Source organism: Gymnodraco acuticeps, unplaced genomic scaffold (genome assembly GCF_902827175.1).
Source record: "Gymnodraco acuticeps unplaced genomic scaffold, fGymAcu1.1, whole genome shotgun sequence".
Lineage (NCBI taxonomy): Eukaryota > Metazoa > Chordata > Actinopteri > Perciformes > Bathydraconidae > Gymnodraco > Gymnodraco acuticeps.
In genome coordinates, this window is record NW_022991031.1 from 101,912 (window position 1) to 120,722 (window position 18,811).

At 44.0% G+C, this 18,811-nt stretch overlaps 1 protein-coding gene across 1 annotated transcript; it reads left to right on the forward strand.

Annotated features, from left to right (window-relative positions):
• Positions 1 to 12,918: 12,918 nt before the first annotated feature.
• On the forward strand, positions 12,919 to 15,422 carry LOC117559690. Its single transcript, XM_034236368.1, is given in 3 exon segments — positions 12,919 to 13,069; positions 14,087 to 14,962; positions 14,965 to 15,422. Coding segments are annotated over 3 exon segments (1,485 nt in total).
• Positions 15,423 to 18,811: the final 3,389 nt, after the last annotated feature.

Below are 18,811 nucleotides of genomic sequence, written 5' to 3' on the forward strand. Positions count from 1 at the left end.
TACATCCAGGACATGGTTAAACCGTACACCCCAGCGCGTGCACTACGCTCTGCATCAGCCAAACGACTCGCTGCGCCATCGCTGCGAGGGGGACCCAAGTTCCCAACGGCGAAAACACGTGGGTTTGCTGTCCTGGCTCCAGGATGGTGGAATGAGCTCCCCATTGACATCAGGACGGCAGATAGCTTGCACATCTTCCGGCGCAAACTGAAAACTCATCTCTTTCGACTCCACTTCGAGCGATAGAACTATTAACGAAGCACTTTTATACTAATAAAGGACTGGCTTTTCTAAAGCCAGTTGAGCAGCACTTGAAATGTTTTTGCTCTATGAAACCTGATGTACTTATATGATTCTGTTTTCTTCAAGTTGTATTTTGTTGGACGAACGCACTTATTGTAAGTCGCTTTGGATAAAAGCGTCAGCTAAATGCAATGTAATGTAATGTAATGTAATATGTGTACACATATATCACTTAAATTATTCAATACATCCTTTGTACTGAAGTATTCAAAAGTAAAAATTACATGTTTAATATAAATGATTTGCTGTGGCCAATTGTTTTCATTGCATTTACAGACACGTGCAACTCTCTGATACCACCCAATGAATGCATTGACTTGCTTGTAGAACCACGCTACACAAAACAGATAGCAACACCTATACAACTATTTAAAAAAGGGGCTACTGTATCGACCTATATAAAGTATATAACATTTTTTTTTTTTTTTAAATACCAAAAAGATCCTGCATTTTAGCCATGCCTCATTTCGCTCTATTTGCTCTTTCCAGAGCTGTTTTTGCAGGGGAGCGTGCTCTGAGATCAGCTGCTGGGCTGTCTGTAGAGGGGAAGGAAAAGAGATCTCCGTCCTCCGTGTTTTATTTTTATAGAAGTAAGAAGAGAAGTAATGGGGCAGAAACCCTCCTTTTTACGCAGCGGTCCAGACATAGACATCAAACGGCGACACATATTCAGTTGCCAGTTACTTTGGCATTAGGGCAGGGATATCTAGATACTTTCCAAGGTTTGCTATAATGAATTGTGCTACTTCTAAAGCAAGCAACGATGTTTTCAAATCTGTAATCAAAAAGCTCCTCAAAAACACTATCGAAGCAGTTCCTGCCGTTGCTACGTTAGTTCAAACAGTAACAACGGACTACGTTTCTTAGCGGATGCATGTCAATTTAAATCAATACATAAAACTATTTTTTAAATCACTAAAATCATTTTCTAAATCCATAAAAGCATTTCCATTAATATTGGGAGTCATGTCGTTACTTTGTTGAGAATGTGGCCATGTAATAAGCGGGATAATGTGCACATTGCACATTGCATAATGTGCCTTCATGCCGATCTAGATCCCTCCGCAAAAATGGCTCGTTCGCGGGCGAGAGCCGGCTCCCGTCGTTCACTTAAAAGAGCCGGCTCTTTGAGCCGGCTCGTTCGCGACCGACACATCACTACTTCAAATATTGCAATACCCATAAGGAGCCGTACACATGCCGCAGTGTTTGCGTGGCTGTGTCTTTAGTTGTAAGCACAGTGGCGATCTGTTGTTATTAGCATCTGGTTAGCTAGCTATGCTAACGAATTTAAAGAGCTTTTCTACAACCAGGTGGAAGAGAGCTCTCTCTTGAGAGGCTCAAATAACCTCAGCTCAGTGAGGTTAAGGCACAACTTGATATGATCATTATAGTTATTAATGAGACTAAATGAAAAACAGGTATAAAATACTATATGACAGTAACAAGAAAAATATGCTTACAGTTCTGTTTCATATGGGTGTTGAGAGATGTATCCATCGATCTCTTAATGTTGCTCTCAAAGTGCACCAGATTGATGCTTTTAACTTCAATATTTAAAAAAAAAATCTTCCCGGACGACCATGCCCCCGGACCCCCCTAGAGGAGGTTAGGTCCCCCCCCACTTAAATCATGTTCACATGGATAGGATACTAAATACATTTGCACACATCTTGTGTCCATATCTTTCTGTTTTGGTGGTCATGCCACACCGTGCACATGCATGCATACGTGAGTCATGGTGAGATATCTGGATTAAGAGGTTGCTTTTTCTTTGCACAGCATGAAAGAAAGGCCAAATGAATGGGCTGTGATTTTAGTTTTTTTAAGCAGAGGCTGAGTTCAATCATTTGTACGACCCTCGGAGGATGTTGTAAAAATTGAAAGGAAAAAGGTTCCCCACCCCTGCTGTAAACAATAATAAAAACCCTTGATTTTTAACTTAACATCTCTGTCTCCTATTGATCTGAGTATATTATAAAGAATAGCAGTTAATTGAAGCATTATAGCACAGGCCTTTGTCAGATGGTATATTACGCTGTTTTTTTTCTGCTTCGAATAGTTCTCTCTTTTGGTCTGTGTTTGCATCCCTATAACCAATGAGCACCTGCATGGGTATGAGAATAGCCCTGACTCCATGTCAGCCCAGATTTACAAACTCCTGGCAGGACAAGCTCAAGCTCAATTCTCACACTGAATTTGAAAAAAGCGAGTGAGGGACTGCAATATAAGAGGGAAAGAAAGATAAACTTTAAAAAGGTTCAATTGTTATGATGTGTAAAGACTGATATTGTTCTATAATCGGCTGAAACTGTTAAGTCATGATGTGAAACGGTTAACAAAGAAAAAGGGACACTCAAGCTGCTGCTACACTTTATTTTATTTATCTAAAATTAAGCACTTTTAAGATGCACATATTTTCAAAAGCTATTTTATTTATTTTCTCTATTTTATTTGTAAATGCAGCCCGAGAGGAACATTACACATATCCACAGTATTTAAGTAATGTTAATTGACAATTAGGGCCGGGACTCGATTAAAAAAATTAATCTAATTAATTAGAGGCTTTGTAATTAATTAATCGAAATTAATCGCATTTTTAATCACATGTAAATATTTGACCTGAGAACAGTGAGAAGCAATTTTTTTCACATGGATTTTAGTATACCATTAGGCGCATTCACACCGCAGTACTTTTCCCACAAAGGTTCATGAGAATTTAGTTCATGAGAACTCTTTGAACCTGGGGGTGGATTAGGCAAATGAAGCCACTGACGTCACTTCTTCTTCTGCTTTGGGTTTACTGGCAGGCCGCAAACCACTTCACGTCGTATACTGCCGCCCAAAGTCCCCGGCAGGAAGTCCCCGGAGTTGGGGACTGGCTTCAGTAGAAGCTGCTGGGACTCCCAGCAGCCTTCCGAGTAAATCGCCAGAACGCCGACACCTCCTCATCTCCACCGCTCCCATGTTTTATTTTGTGTTGCCATAAGTTAGTCTCTCTGCGTTTCTGCGCTGGGCTAATGCTAATAATGCTAATGCGAGGATAATAAAATGGCGGCTTCACAAAACTTTTTGGGAGTTTTACGGGGCGTGGTTTGCAATCCGCCCAGCCAATCAGAAATATAGCTCTTTTCTCACAAGAGAGCCGTACGAAAGTCCCTGCTCTCTAGCAGGGACTTTCGTGGGGGTAAAAAGGTTCACATGAACTAATTTTAGTACCGGCTCTTTTTGGTGTGAACGCGATAAAAGAGGCTAACGTCCACGCTAGCTTCCACGCTAGCTGCTATATGTTTTGCATTGAGGTGATACTTGAGGCTTGATGTGCTGCGGTGATATGCGAATTCCTTTTTGCATAATTTGCACACAACTGTGCTCTTATCGACGCTTCCATCCGTCCGTTTTTTAAAACAACATTTCCCACTGTTGTTCACTGTGGTTTGTTGTTGTCTGAAGTCATGAACGTTAGTTGGTGCTCCAGTATAATCGGTACGCCTGAAACTCATCCAGTGAGAAACGTTCCGCGGTGCAAAAATAAGTGCGATTAAAATGCGTTAATTTTTTTAACGCGTTAATTTTTGTGTGATTAATTAATCTTAATTAACGCGTTAAAGTCCCGGCCCTATTGACAATACATATTGTTGTTTATGAATTGTACTTTCTTTATTTGATTGGCAGTCAGTTGTTGATTACATGCAGACGTTGATAAAGCTACAGGTCACTTCAATATATATCACACTAATTCATGAAGCAAGTTAGACATTTTGATGTTCCGGACCTTTGCATGGGGAGATTTTCTCTAACTGGACCTCGTTGAATTCTAGTTGAAGACCCCTGCTCTAGGAGGTTGCTGTGCCTGGAGCGCTGCGGCCACACACTTGCTGAATGTGCGCGGGGACAGGGAGTAGCCGAACGGCAGCCTGTTGTACTCGTAGGCCACCCACTGGAAGGCACAACGAAAATACTTTCTGTTTCTGTTTCGGAGCAATCCCGACATGAAAGTAAGCGTCCTCCAGGTCGATGGTTGTAAACCGATCGCCTGGCTGCACCAGTCCCAGTAACTGTTTTATAGTTAACATCCGGAATTTTCTGCGTGCAATGTGGAGATTCAGACAGCGAAGATCCAGAATGGGCCTGAATTCGCCTGTCTTTTTGGGCACCAGGAAGTACAGGGAATAATTATGGGATTAGTTTTGTATCATAAAGATAAAGCAACACTTTCTCAGAATAAAGCAAAACTATGAGTTTAAAAGAAAAAAAAACTGAGACAAGCTAAATAAAATACATTTCAAAAATAAAACTATAAGTTGCAAACAAATCATTTGTGTAATCATGCAACTATAAGTCTTTTTTCTTTGTTTTAACATAGGTTTGTGTTTGCAGTTCTTGTTTCTTCTTTCTCAATGATCAGACTTTTGCTCTCGCTGCAGCTCTTCTCTTTTGCGTTCCTTCACTTTTTGTTTGAGATTCTGACACAAACCTCCCAGGTGGGCTGGACTTTCAGGGGTGCGGGACGCACTGGCTGACGCATTGACGCATTGACGCATTGGCTACTCAGTTTTTGAGTGACAGCCCACTACACCACAGTGTACACCACAGTGTAAAACACATTCCCATTTATTAATGAGTTACTAACATTTCTAATAAGGCTTAGCAGTACAGGTAAATGTGGGCTTACTATTTGGCAAGCAACCGGTCACAGTTGCCCTGTTTATCTCAAATCTTATAAAAGCTTATTAATGATTTATAAAGTTTTCACAACTTAATAAATGAATTACAAACTATTCGTAAACCCTTTATAAGGGTGGTCTTATTGTAAAGTGGTATTTTTCTCATGGCAGTTAGACTCTAGAGACAAACCAGGGGACTTTGCTTTTAATCTGTGTCTGTCCATTTGGTGTAGTACTTTATCCAATATTACATTTGGTTTATATATTAGTCACTTTATGAAATGCCAGGTTTTAGGCCTTGGTTTGAACATTCAATTCTGAAAATAAAAAATCAACCATTTAATGATGATTAATGATTCATTTTTCTTTAATCCTGACGTGACTAGAGTAGATAGTAATTAAGTAAGTCAATCTGTATAGGAAGACGAATTAAGGGATAGAGGAGAAAAGGTTATGGTATAATTACAAAGCCTGTCAATTTATGAATTGAGGAAATCAAAGTTAGTCTGTTAACCAAAGTGCAGCCATCTAATAATGTACTATCTATTATTAAAGATCAGAGGAAAAGAACAGAATGAGAGGGGTAAATCCGGAATAAAGAAGCAAAGAGATTGTAGAGCAGTGAGAAGGAAAGGAAGAAAGAGAAGACACGTTTAGGTCAGGATGGATATCCGAAAGTGGTTGTCCAACAAGAAGGCTGGTAGCTCTGGCAGCAGCAAAGATATTGTGGAGGCCGAGCTTCCACAGAGGGATTTAGTTCAGAGCGAGTTAACTCCACCAGCCAGAGAAGATGTCCCGGCAGCGGCCGGAGCATCTTGTTCCACAATAAGCACTAGAATGGGTTAACAGCCGCCTCCAGCTCCACCTTTTAATGCCACTGCGCCTGACGATCTTGGGACAGAGGGGTCAGCCCAGGTTATCCTGCAGTCCTACCCTGTCCGAATAATGAATGGCCAAAAACGCACCTTTACCAAGAATTGGTTTAATGGAAGAAAGTGGCTGGAATATTCAGTTGTGGCTGATGCTGCATTTTGCTTTCCATGTAGAACGTTTAACACAGGGTGTAGTGCTAATGCAGACAAAGCCTTCACACAAACCGGCTTCTGTAATTGGAAATGTGCAACTGATAGCACCAAAGGTTTTTCAAGAACATTTGAAGTGCAACGCTCTCTGGATCGAAGCATTGTGATGCCCTAAGTCTGACAGACCTTGTAATTTCTGAGCTACGAAAGGCAGGCTTAACAACAGACACAATCCTCAACCAGTGCTATGATGGTGCAAGTGTGATGTCAGGGAAAAGAAGAGGCGTACAGAAAATACTGCAGGAGAAAGTTGAGAGAGAGGTCCCATATGTGCATTGCTTCAACCACCAATTACATCTGGTGGTTATTCATGCTATGTTATCAGAGAACACTCTGAAAGTCTTTTTTGATGTGTGTGACATGCTTTATCGGTTTATGAAAAAAACAACTGTGTCCGCTACATCTATGTGTGTATCAAGTCCCTACACACCTGAAGCAGTACGTGGTGGAGAGTACTATAGGTCAGCAGGACATAGGAAGTGAGACAGAGTGCAAGCGGCTCTTCTTCAGCACATTGGACAGTGTCATTGGGGAAATGAACAGGAGATTTTCTGAACGAAACAGCCCGCTGGTCGAGGCGCTTTGTGCCCTTGACCCAGAAAATCCTCACTTCTTGGATGTGCAGAAGGTGACACCACTGCTTGAGCTCACGAAAACCACTTTGGTGGAATCTGAGTTTGCTGTAGCTCGAAACCTTTGCAGTCTGAAATGGCCCGCTCTACTGGGGATGTGTGGACCCCCACTTCCATCCTGCAGTGCTTCTCCAGGCCTCTTGCCGCTATATCAACCGTGCTTACCGCACTGAAACATGGAGTGACTTTTGAGGCATCCTCGGCTACGTGTGAGAGCACCTTCTCAACGCTAACGAATGTCTTCAGTCAGCACAGACGAAGCATGCTGCACCCGAGAAAAGCCTGCATGATACAATTGGCATGTGAGGCGGATCTCACAAAACAATTTCGGGAAAAAGACTGGAAGGAGCGCTTATTCAGAAAGTTCAATAAGCAAACAAGGAGGCTGCAACTTTACTGGATTAAGGTAAAATACAATTCTGCAGATTTATCTTGCTAAAAAAAATTGTCAATTAATTACATTGCCAGTATTTTTCGTTGTTATGTGACGACCGCTACTTTACGACGTTACGGTGTGTGTGTGTGTGTGTGTGTGTGTGTGTGTGTGTGTGTGTGTGTGTGTGTGTGTGTGTGTGTGTGTGTGTGTGTGTGTGTGTGTGTGTGTGTGTGTGTCCGTGTCCCTTTAACGTTCAGCACTGATTGAGGGCACCTGGCTGTCGGTACGGTCCTGAGGAGTGAAAGGCCCGAGCCAGAGACTTGCTTGCTCTCTCTGTTGGAGGATCTGTTTTGGAGAGCAGCTACTGTACCTGACTTATGATTTTGTTTCCCTTCACCTTAGTTTGGCATTCAACACTTTGCACAACCACACCATGTTCACACACCCACACATACACTACTGATCTTACTGATTAACACATCCCATTGTGGTAGCTCTGTTTAGTTTAATGGTAATAATAAATATCTTTCCTTATATCGCGTCCGTTCCACGTTTTTGTTATGGCCAAGAGCCAGGCCGTGACAGTTGTGAAAAAAAGTCGTCCCCTCTGATTTTTTAACAGCCCCCTCAGTCATTTCCTCCTGGAGCCGGGCCTGGTGTTAGGGGATGTGCAATCAACTGGGGTAATAACATAGCAAAGCTTATATACAGGAAAGGGCGGGAAACTCAGAATATCTGTCTTCACACGGTCTCATATTGTTATTAGACACCTGTCCTTGAGCTGTAGATAGTATAACGATTCTCAGAATAGGGAAGTTCTTGTGAGACTTTGTGTGAAGAGGAGTAGTCTCAACATAGTCTGCCAAATCAGCTCTGTGGCCTTGAAGCGCTTGGGAATAAAAACTCTCATTAGAGTATGCAGAAAGAACAGCACATCTCAGGAAATGGTATATGTGTTTTAGACAATGTTTTGAGAAGCATTTGGTTTAAGCATATACAGTATGATAAAAATGTCCACTACAGGCCCCAGCAATAAAGCTGTGGTACTCTCTGGCGACCCGTCCAGCCGCAAAACTCCCCGTGAAGGGAAGCTCTGCCCATGGGGGATCGACACAGAAAGGGCCGACTCTCTACTGAGGTCCGTGGGAGTGCGCGCTCCGCCATGATGATTTCACCCAAACAGTGAAAAACATCAAGCGGAGTTTTTACACTTGGCGTTAATTGTTTCCTAACCCTGCTACGCCAGCCATAATGTCCCTGTACCCGCATAGCGCAGTTTATCACTCTCACCCGCGCATGCGCACTAGCTGCCTCCTTTACTGGAGTTACAACCTGGGCATGTTGTAGTTACCTCTTGTCTTTCATTTCAGGCCCTGTTTCCTCCCATTGTGTGTTTTTCCCGCCATCATCAGCACCAGCCCCGCCCCTGATTGTTTCCACCTGTGCCCAGTTACCTTTTGTTTATCGTCCCCAGCTTCCCTTTGTTCTTTGTCAGTTCGTCTTGTCCTCTCCTCATGCCAGTACTCTGCTCGTCACTGAAATACTTATCTTTGATTCAAGCCTATCTTATGTTCCTGAAACTTGTTATTAGTTTAGTTGTGAGCGATTTTCTTTTGTATACCTTTTTTTTGTGCAAAATAAAGTATATGAATTGTACTTTACCTCTGGCTCCCGGGTTGTGCATTTGAGTCCTTATCCTTGTGTATCCAAGTTCGTGACATTAACTTCTATTCCACTTCATCTCAGAGGGAAATATTGTGTTGATTTTCAATGTGAAACAATAATTTATTCCTAGAAAAAATATTCTATTGTAAATTATTTTTGGAAATAATGTTGGTTAACTTTGAATAATATCTTAGCTCGAAAAGTGTGGCTAACATTGACTAACTGCCTTGAAAATCTAACTATCATTAAGTGTTATTTAAGGGATAATGTAAAGCCCAAACTGACATTATCCTGCTAAATGTGGCTAACAAATTGCAACTAAGGAGAAAAGACTGTTGGACGTCAGAGAAATAAACATAAGTAAACTCTTAAGGTAACAGCAGAAGAAGACAGACAGGAAGTAAACACTAACGGGAACAGCAGAAGAAGACAGACAGTTATTTGTTTATTTGCCATGTAAGAAGCGGGATAATGTGCAGCGATGCAGTCTTTAATTAAATAAGGACACCTTCATGGTGATGTAGGATCCTGACCACCATGTTGGTGTTTTCATTAATCCTATTAACGGTGGGATAGCAACACAATCACTTCTAAAGATTAGCAGGTCATATTATGTGAAACTGACCATGTTTTTGTCAGTCAATGAAACAGAGATGAAAAGATGAGCTAGACAAAACTGATTTCAATAAAAATATTCACACATTTTTATTCTGGTCTGAAGCCTGCCTGCAGGAGTGTGATCAGGCTGCACAATTATTCAATTTGGACTGTTGGGGCTTTGTTTTTCATTCTTTGGATGGAGAGCAGTGATATTTTCTTTCTTTTGTACGGAATGGACATATTTAAAACATTTAACCCTGTTCCGCTGTGAACCACCACGGCTCATTGTTCTGTTTCACCATCTGTCAACAGCTGATGGGCAGGAGATTGTGGGAGGTAGAGTACATCAGTCACTTCAGTCCAACTTCCAGTGTGTGTGTGTGTGTGTGTGTGTGTGTGTGTGTGTGTGTGTGTGTGTGTGTGTGTGTGTGTGTGTGTGTGTGTTTGTGGTCACCCAGTGGCAGAATTAGTGATGCCAGATGTACCTCTACAGCTGCCAGCATGCCACAAGTACACTGCGTGCCTCCATTAGAGCTTCATGTTTTTCTCACTGTTAATCTTTGATGGGGCTGTCATGTAAGGAGATAGAAAATGACTGTCAAACTCACTAACCCCGCCCCCGCGCAAAGAGTAGCATACATACACAGATCACCTAAAAAATGCATGACCGTTCATTCTTCCCGGCACAGATTGAATCTGCAGGGCCAAACTTCTGCTCTGCCACAGGCACAGCTCGGTGGGAGGACTTGGCGAAGTGTTAAAATGACAGTGACAACATTAAGTGTAGCTTTCAAAACTTTTATATATTTTGTATATATTTTATAGATTTAAAAAGGCAAGCGGATAACTTAACCTTCTTCCTTAAAACTTGTTAAGCCCCGAGCCTGTTTTTCAGGTCTCAGGCTCGAAAATGACATTCCCAGAACAAATGACCATATCTTCCCTTCTAAAAGGGTTAAATTAATAATCTTTTTTCTCAAAGCAAGGTTACATCTGTGAGTTGGATGTAGAAGTGTCAGAATCAATATAGATGTTTTCATTTTAAAGTAAATTCAGATTGAACACAGTAAAACATGTAAATGATTGTGTCCGTCCAAAAAACAAAAATTACTTATAGTGAAAACCACCCTTGAATGATGGGATGGTAGACTAAAAGCTTTAGGAATCCAAACTACAACATATAATAAGTACCCTGTATCAAGATTGATGCAAAACAAGTGAAATGTGACCTTTTTGGAGAGATTTAGCAACACAAAAACACTTCTGGGGTCATTTGGGTGGATTTTTCATATCTCTGTCCCCCCTTGCTCGATTTTGCTGATTGACATCTCTTTCTAACCGTCAGACCCAATGGAATCGAGGGGAACTCCCACATACTCCTTATTTGGTAATGTGTGTGTGTGAGACTGACGCATAGCCAAAACCGGAAGTTGCGATAACTCTGGTAGCTACCATTAGCATCTAACTTTTACTCTCCGATTTTTACATAAAAATGGAATTATGGATTATAAATAATGTTTTCCAATCCACAGAAACATTATCAACCTATGGATTAACCGATTCAGCCGCGTTTTTTCTCGTTTTAATGCCATTGAACAAGTCTTTTGATCAGATAGACTGATACGGTGAGACGATCTCCCGTGAAAGCTCCGTAAAGGTACGTGTTGTGATGTCTGTGTTTGCTTCTCCTGTCGCGAGTTCGGATCACTCAGTGATGATACTATACCTAAATAATCTGTGGAATCTCAGCTTTAATCGGATATCTTGTATGTGCAGCTACGATAAGTAATAAGGGTATCTTTATCTTGAGTTCTGTGCCAAAGTGCGTTAGCATTTTTCGCTCAGGGGTCATTTAGATGCTTCTTATGAGACTTGTGTTTTGTTTTGGTAAAAATGGTTTGTATCGTCAGTTAGCTGAGATTATTCCCGTTAATCTGGTATAACACATTAATAGGTTCTTAAATATTAAGATGCCCTGAGACACAGTGTCGTGAAAAAAAAAAAAATGCCCCCGCCGAGGAGGGCTTTGGGGCTTAATAGTACTTTAGTCTGTATGGTGGTGTGTCATTTCATGTCAGGATTACTGCACAGATGTGGAAAATGAAAAGTTGTTTAGATCATTAAGTAAAATACTATATTGTTCAGTTCCAGACTTAATGTTGTATGCCTTTGTAGATACACTGAGATCTATAGGTTGTAGTGTACATGTGTAAATAATAAACTGAGGCACACAATTGTTGAAATTGCATTTATTTTTGTAAAGAAATGTCAGGTCGTTCATAATGTTTTGTAAAAAGATAGTCTTTTAAATGTGAACATTTTCAGAATCTACTTTTTTGGACTAAAACAAAAGGAACAATTTGAAGTTGTGGTTATTTCAAGGTTATTATTATGCTATGATTTTACTGGTCCTGCCGACTTGAGATAGAATGTGGCTTTACGTGGCCCCTGATCTAATATCAGTTTGAAGCCGCTGCTATAAAAGGAAGTGCAAGGCACATGTCAAATCTATTAATCACAATCCTAAATTGTTACCCTGTATTTAAAGTAGGGATCGACCGATATGGTTTTTTCAAGGCCGATACCGATTATTAGTAATCAAGGAGACCGATAACCGATATTTGTAACCGAAGTAAAATCAGAAAATCTTGGTGTAAAAATGTAGAATAACACAAACTCCAACACAACTTCTTTGAAATGCATTTAAGCATATATTATGTCTAATGAACTTTTAAACATCTTAAAACTGGTTTCCTCTCTGTGCCCTTTTCTTTAGTGCAGACATGTGAAGCTTAGCGCAAGTTCAGGCAGGAAGACCTATCACTCCGTATTGCACGTCATGGCAATACTCGCTCCCTTCACTAGATGACAGGGAGCGCCACTCCTTAGCTAACCTATCACTTCCCTCCATTCACAAGCCTAATTATCGTACCTGTTAATCCCTCTATATATGCTCTCCCCTTTTCTATCAGCTGTCTTCCAGGTGTCAACGTGCAAGTTGGTAGCTTACACTCCTCTTACGCCTAAACACTTGATACAAAAACCTCAAACATGTCTAATTCAGACTCTTCAGAGAACCTACTTTTTTCGAAGGATCTCGATCCCGTTTCCGATGCACTTCCAGAGGAAGCGTCAAACTCCTCAAGTCACCGTCGCCTCAGTTCTCGTCTGAGCGCCCGCAGCGGCTCTCGCACAGCAGAGCCAGAATTCCTCGTCGCCCATCTCCGGAAGCAGGGCATCACCCTAGCCCCAGATCTCCTGCTTTCCCAGCTCCGTGAGCTGTCGGACCAAGCCTCCGGTGCGGTCTCCCAGCACAGGCCAGCAGCTCCAGCCAGCCCCCCCGGAAGAGGGCGAGGGCGCTCTCGCGGCCGCGGGGGCAAACGGTCTAAAAAAGCGAGTCCTCCAGGAGCTCGCTCGGCCAAGAAATCCTCCACTCCTCAGGCTCACTCCTCAGGCTCACTCCTCAGGCTCACTCCAGCGGCGCTCAGCAGCCCAGCGCCACCCAGCCCAGCGCCACTCAGCCCGGGAGCTCCGGCACTCAGCCCCTCTTCGATGGCAGCCTAGCCAACACACTGCAATCTCTGGCAAGTTCTATGCTGCTAATCGACGCTCGCCTTCAGTCCATGGAGAGAGGCCAGGCCGGAGCTTCAACCTCTTCGGCGGCCCCGCCGGGTCAGGATTTTGCATTTGGCATGGTAGTTCCTTCTCACTCTCTGGCTTCCGCCCTCCCGGCTCCTCCCTCAGGTAGGCTCTACATTCCCCAAGCCGCTAACATCTCCTCACGGCTCAGAGCAAAAATCCTCGACGGGAAAGACATTAATTTGGTTAGCCTTATTCTGCCTTCCCCGGAGTGCGACAAAGCCATCGCCACGGGAGGAAGCATTACTGCGGTATTTAAATCCGCAGACCCCCGGCTCCTCAAAGACCTTTCTATAGGGAAATTTCTGGTAGCTTTTAGCATCTTCCGCGATGTCCTCTGCGCAGTTTACCCCGGAAGGAGAGTGGAGTTAGATGCTTATCTGGCCATGATTGGCGATCTTCACATCAAATACGGGAAATCAGTGTTCTATCAATACCATAAAAGCTTCTCTAGCAAAGCAGCGCTGCACTTAGCTCATTGTAACATCCGCCTGGATGTTACAATGAGCTAAGTGCTGGATACCGAGCTGCTCGTAATGGCTACCGGCGGGCAACAAGTCGTCTCGTGCATTAGCTGCGGAGCGCAGGGCCACACCTCTCCGCTCTGCCCTTCAGTGCCTCTCTCCGGGTCTAGCGTTTTCCCCACGCAGTATTCCGGGAACAATAAACCAAACCGTCAGGTGATCAAGCAAAGGGATAATAAGATTTGCGTTTCTTTTAATGAGAACGTGTGTTCTTACCCTTATTGTACTTTTCTTCACATTTGCAGTACCTGCAGGGATGCTCACCCGAGTTCAGTTTGCCCCAGGCGCCGGCCCCCTTTCCCGCGCCAGAATCAACGTGGTGGAAAAACCTTTTAAAACATCACCCCTCGACTCCCATTAACACCACACACTTAGCAGATGTGTTTTCGACTCACCCAAATCCCGTGTTCGTTGATTATCTTTTGTGAGGGCTCTCTCAAGGGTTCAGGGTAGGGGTCCTTTCTCCCCCCTCAGTGACTTTAGTGGCTAAAAACCTGGAGTCAGCCGCAAAAAGAACCCACCATAGTCTCTCAGCTCATTCAAAAAGAGCTCAACAAAGGATATTTAATCGGTCCTTTCCATTCCTCTCCATTCCCAGTGTTCCGGACAAGCCCAATAGGGGTCGCTACACGCAAATACTCCGAGAAGAAAAGGCTCATTTTCGATCTGTCCGCTCCTCGCGCTGGTCCGTTTTGCAGCATCAATAGCCTTATTCCCCCAGAGTATTTTTCGCTTCATTACGCTTCAGTCGATAATGCCATCAAGCTTATCAAATTCGCAGGGCAAGGAGCGTGGCTCTCCAAAGCAGACATCACCGGCGCGTTCAAAATAATTCCCATTCACCCATCTCAGTGGCACATGTTCGGTATCAGGTGGGAGTCCAAATTCTACTTCGCTGTCCGTTTAACCTTCGGGTGCAGAAGTAGCCCTTGCATCTTTAATTATTTTTCCGAAGCCCTCTGCTGGATCCTCCTGAACATCGTCAGAATCCCCTCCGTCCTTCACTTATTGGACGATTTCCTCCTCATAGATCCCCCTCGGGACAAATCAGGCGACTCTCTAGCAAAACTCAAAACATGCTTTCAGGAGTTAGGCGTTCCCCTCTCAGAAGAGAAAACGCTAGGTCCCAACACACGCCTGGAGTTTTTGGGCATTACACTCGACTCTGTAGACATGGAAGCGTCTCTCCCCACGGACAAACTGCAGCACATTCGCGACATCTCAAAAGCCTTCTGCGAGCAACAAGTTATCACCAAGCAGCAGCTGCTCTCCCTGCTCGGGCACCTCAATTTCGCCATGTGTATCATCCCTCAGGGGCGCTCTTTTATCTCCCGGCTGCTGGATACAGCGTCGGCTGCAGAAAACCTCCATGACCACGTCTTCCTAGATGAAGGCTGCCGCTCAGACCTGCGGTTTTGGTCCCTCCTGCTCGCACACTGGAATGGCATCACCTTCTTCTACGACGACCTTGTGTACTCCTCCGACTCCATGAGATTCTTCACGCTGCCCCATCCGTGGGTTTTGGGGGTTTATTCCAGGGAGAGTGGTTCGCAGGCTCGTGGCCTCCGTCATTCCCCAGCCATGCCTCTTCCTCCGCTCTGCATGAGATCTTTCCGATCGCTGTTGCCTGCCACGTGGGGGGTCACCTCTGGCCTCGGAAGCGGATCTCAGTACTCTGTGACAACCAATCAGTGGTCGGGATTATTAATAAAGCGCGCTCCCCGTGCCGCGACATCATGCCGTTCATGAGAAGCATCACGTGGTCTTCCATCACCCACAACTTCCTCATCTCCGCTCGTCACGTTCCCGGCCACCTTAACTCAGTGGCTGATTCCCTCTCTCGCTTCCACTTCCAGACATTCCGGAACCTCTGCCCAGGAGCCAGCGCTCAACCCGTCAGGATTCCTCCCCTGCATCTCCTCTCTCTCTTCTAAATAGAAGCCCCCTAGCAAGGCACCTCGAATCCGCCAGGTTCTTATGAGGAAGGGCTTAGCCGCGTCCACCCTCAAAACATATGATTTCGCTTGGAGAACGTTCGCGTTATTTTGCTTTTCCATAGGCATTACACTTAAACCTGTTCTCATCTCCACCGTGTGCGCCTTCATGTGCTACTGCGCCACTGATCGCCACCTCAAACCCCAATACATCCGGGGCCTCTTAGCAGGAGTTCAGTTTAATGTTCGCTGTTTCGATCCCGGCTTTCCCAGCCTGTTCGCAAACCAGTCAGTCAAACTCATTCTCAAAGGTCTTATTAAAACGTTTCCCCCCGCCTTAGACCGGAGACGTCCTATTACACTCTCCACTTTACGCCTTATGCTCTCCAAACTTAGAAGTGGGTTGTTCTCCCCTTATATCGATGCGCTACTTGATGCTTTATTTCTCCTAGCTTTTTATGCTTTCCTCAGACCAGGGGAATTTACCACAGCTTCTCTTACGTTCGATTTCAATCGAGATGTCAGCTTTTCTGACATATCCTTTCACGCTAGCCATTTTAGCTTATATCTTAAGCACTCCAAATGCGGCGGCGCCTGCTCCGTCATCGCCGCCCGCAACGACTCCCAGTTCTGCCCTTTTAAATCCATGATCAAATTCCTACAGCTTAGACCTACCTCTAATCCTCTCTCACCATTATTTCTTATCTCAAGGAATTTTCCCTTAACTCAACGACAGTTCAATCACTATTGAAGCAAGTTCTCATTAAATCCGGGTTATCACCCCTTCTATACACGGGGCATTCATTTAGAATAGGCGCAGCTACTTCCGCTGCTAATCAAGGCGTCTCATCCTCATCCCTGCAACAACTCGGACGGTGGTCCTCCTCCGCTTTCTCATCCTACATTCGTCCGGACCTCAGTGCCGTACTGGCTATCCAAAGGTCTCTCCAACCTTAAAATTGGTACGTATGCATATAACTGGTGGTGGTTCTTAGCATGTCAGCACGTATGTTCGCCCCGCGGCTCATGTTTATTCTTGCCATGTCTAACCCTGTATGTCCAGGTCGTAACCTTCGGGTCTGTATAAATGTGTCCCTGCTAAGTCAGGTTGCACCGCACGTCCGGGAAGCCCTGCATGTTCAGGACGCCCCGTACATCCGAGATGCCCTGTACGTCCAGGATGCCCTGTATGTCCAGAATGCCCTGTATGTCCAGGATGCCCCGTACGTCCGGGAAGCCCCGTATGTCCGGGACGCCCTGTATGTCCAGGATGCCCTGTACGTCCAGGATGCCCCATACGTCCGGGAAGCCCTGTATGTCCAGGACGCCCTGTATGTCCAGGATGCCCTGTACGTCCAGGAAGCCCTGTACGTCCAGGAAGGATGCCTGGGAGGCATCAGTATGTCTAAATTCCCACATGTATTAACCTCTCATTTCATCCATAGATTTCCACTGCATCCCACAAGGTAATATTTCTTCACGTTCAGTACTTCATACTTCACTTCTTTTGGGGGTTCATCGGAAACGGTTCTTTCCCTTCCCGAATGATATCCTACAAAACCTGGGCCTAATCGCCAAACACCATTTCATTCACTTGTTATAAACTGTCATCATTATTTTTCATTTATATAATAAACATGTATTCCATACATCACGTCTCTCCTGATTGAACTGCAATGAGTTAGAGAGAGACAGAGAGTTAAAAGTGGGGCTGCAGGCTGACATGCTTAACTAACAATAATGCTTAATTTATTATATCAAAACAATGCCTGTCTATCTAGTATAACATCCCAATAAGCTGCTAGCAACTGCAAAACACTAGTGCTAGCTAATGTTTTGCAAAATATTAAAAACGTTAGTCTCGTAGCCTCACTTCTAATATTTTGCTAAACATTTGCTAGATACATGTTGGCTAGCTAATGAGCTTCACATATCAACCTGAAAAACTGCGAGGCTCCACTCGCAGCCCCCCCCCCCCCTCCGCACCACAGTTACTCCGCTGCAAGACGCTGCACGCACCCCCAACTCTGACTGACTTCCCTGTGTAACTGGGAAACTGATAGAATTCGATCATAAAATTGTGGTGTTTTTGCAACTTCAGCATAGGGGATAGGGATGTTTATTGAACTTCGGTTTAACACATGTATGGCTCTGCCGTTCAGTGCTGCTGCTTGCTTCAGTCTGTGTCTGCGTTCTTTCGCACCTGCCTGTAATCTGAGAAGGTCCCGCCTCTCTGGCTGGCTCCCGCCCGGAAAATCTTCAGTAATAGCCTATCAGATAGCGCTGTGGGCGGGACATTGCTCGTGTTCACAGAGTGGTGACTGCAGCCAGAGAAACGGCCTCATCAGAGCCAAAGTTTTATCGGCAATTTGATTAAAAAAAAAGGCTGATACCGATAATCGGTCAAATGCGGAATATCGACCCCTAATTTAAAATAAACATAAGATGATTCATTACTTAGTTGGGTTCATAGGACTTGATTATACAACTCTTCATTGTAATCGGAGTGGATGTAGGGGTTAGAAACTGTTAAAACTGTGATTGATTATGATGACTTCATTGATATCATCTAGTGTGCACCCTCCTTCCTCAGTGTTTCACTGCTGATAGGCCCAAGACACCTCCAGAGGGTTCAAAGGCAACACCTGGAACTCTGCTCGCACTTGCCTACGCTTTTACCCTCCTCCTGGTTAACTTCCAGACCAATTGAGATCTTCCATTTCACCCAAAACCAGTGAATGCTTTTGGCAGCCTCTGACGGCAACTCGGCGGCTTGTAGGAGGCCGTTCCTCTGAAACTCATCACTTTCAGAAGCCTGCTTGTTAATGCGGCTACAAAGCCTCATATTTCATTTAATTTCAAACCTTTATTTAACGAGATTGGTCCCATTGAGATCATAGATCTCTTTTTCAAGGGAGACCTGCAGCATATAGGTTCCACATGAAACATAAAACAATAAAGGACATTATACATTATATTTACAGGATACATTTACATAGTTATCGACATTTACAAGTGCCCATAGTATCAACAAGCATTCCATTTAGCCTAGCTTTAAAAACATGCAGAGGAATGAGATTGCTCAGTTTCAATTCTTGCTGAAGATTGTTCCAAGCAAGTGGAGCTGCGCACATAAAAGCTGATTTACCTAAGACAGTCCTTGCTCTTGGCACATCTAACAATATTACATAATGCGATCTCAGACAATAGCTGCTTGCAACTCTCTGTGTTATCAGAGAGCAGATATAATACGGGAGTTTTTACCCAACAAAGCTTTATAAATAAACGTGTATCAATGACTGAGCCTCTTTACAGTAAGTGATGGCAAACCTGCCTTGGTATATAGGGTACAGTGATGAGTAAGTGCTTTACAATTTGTGACAAATCTC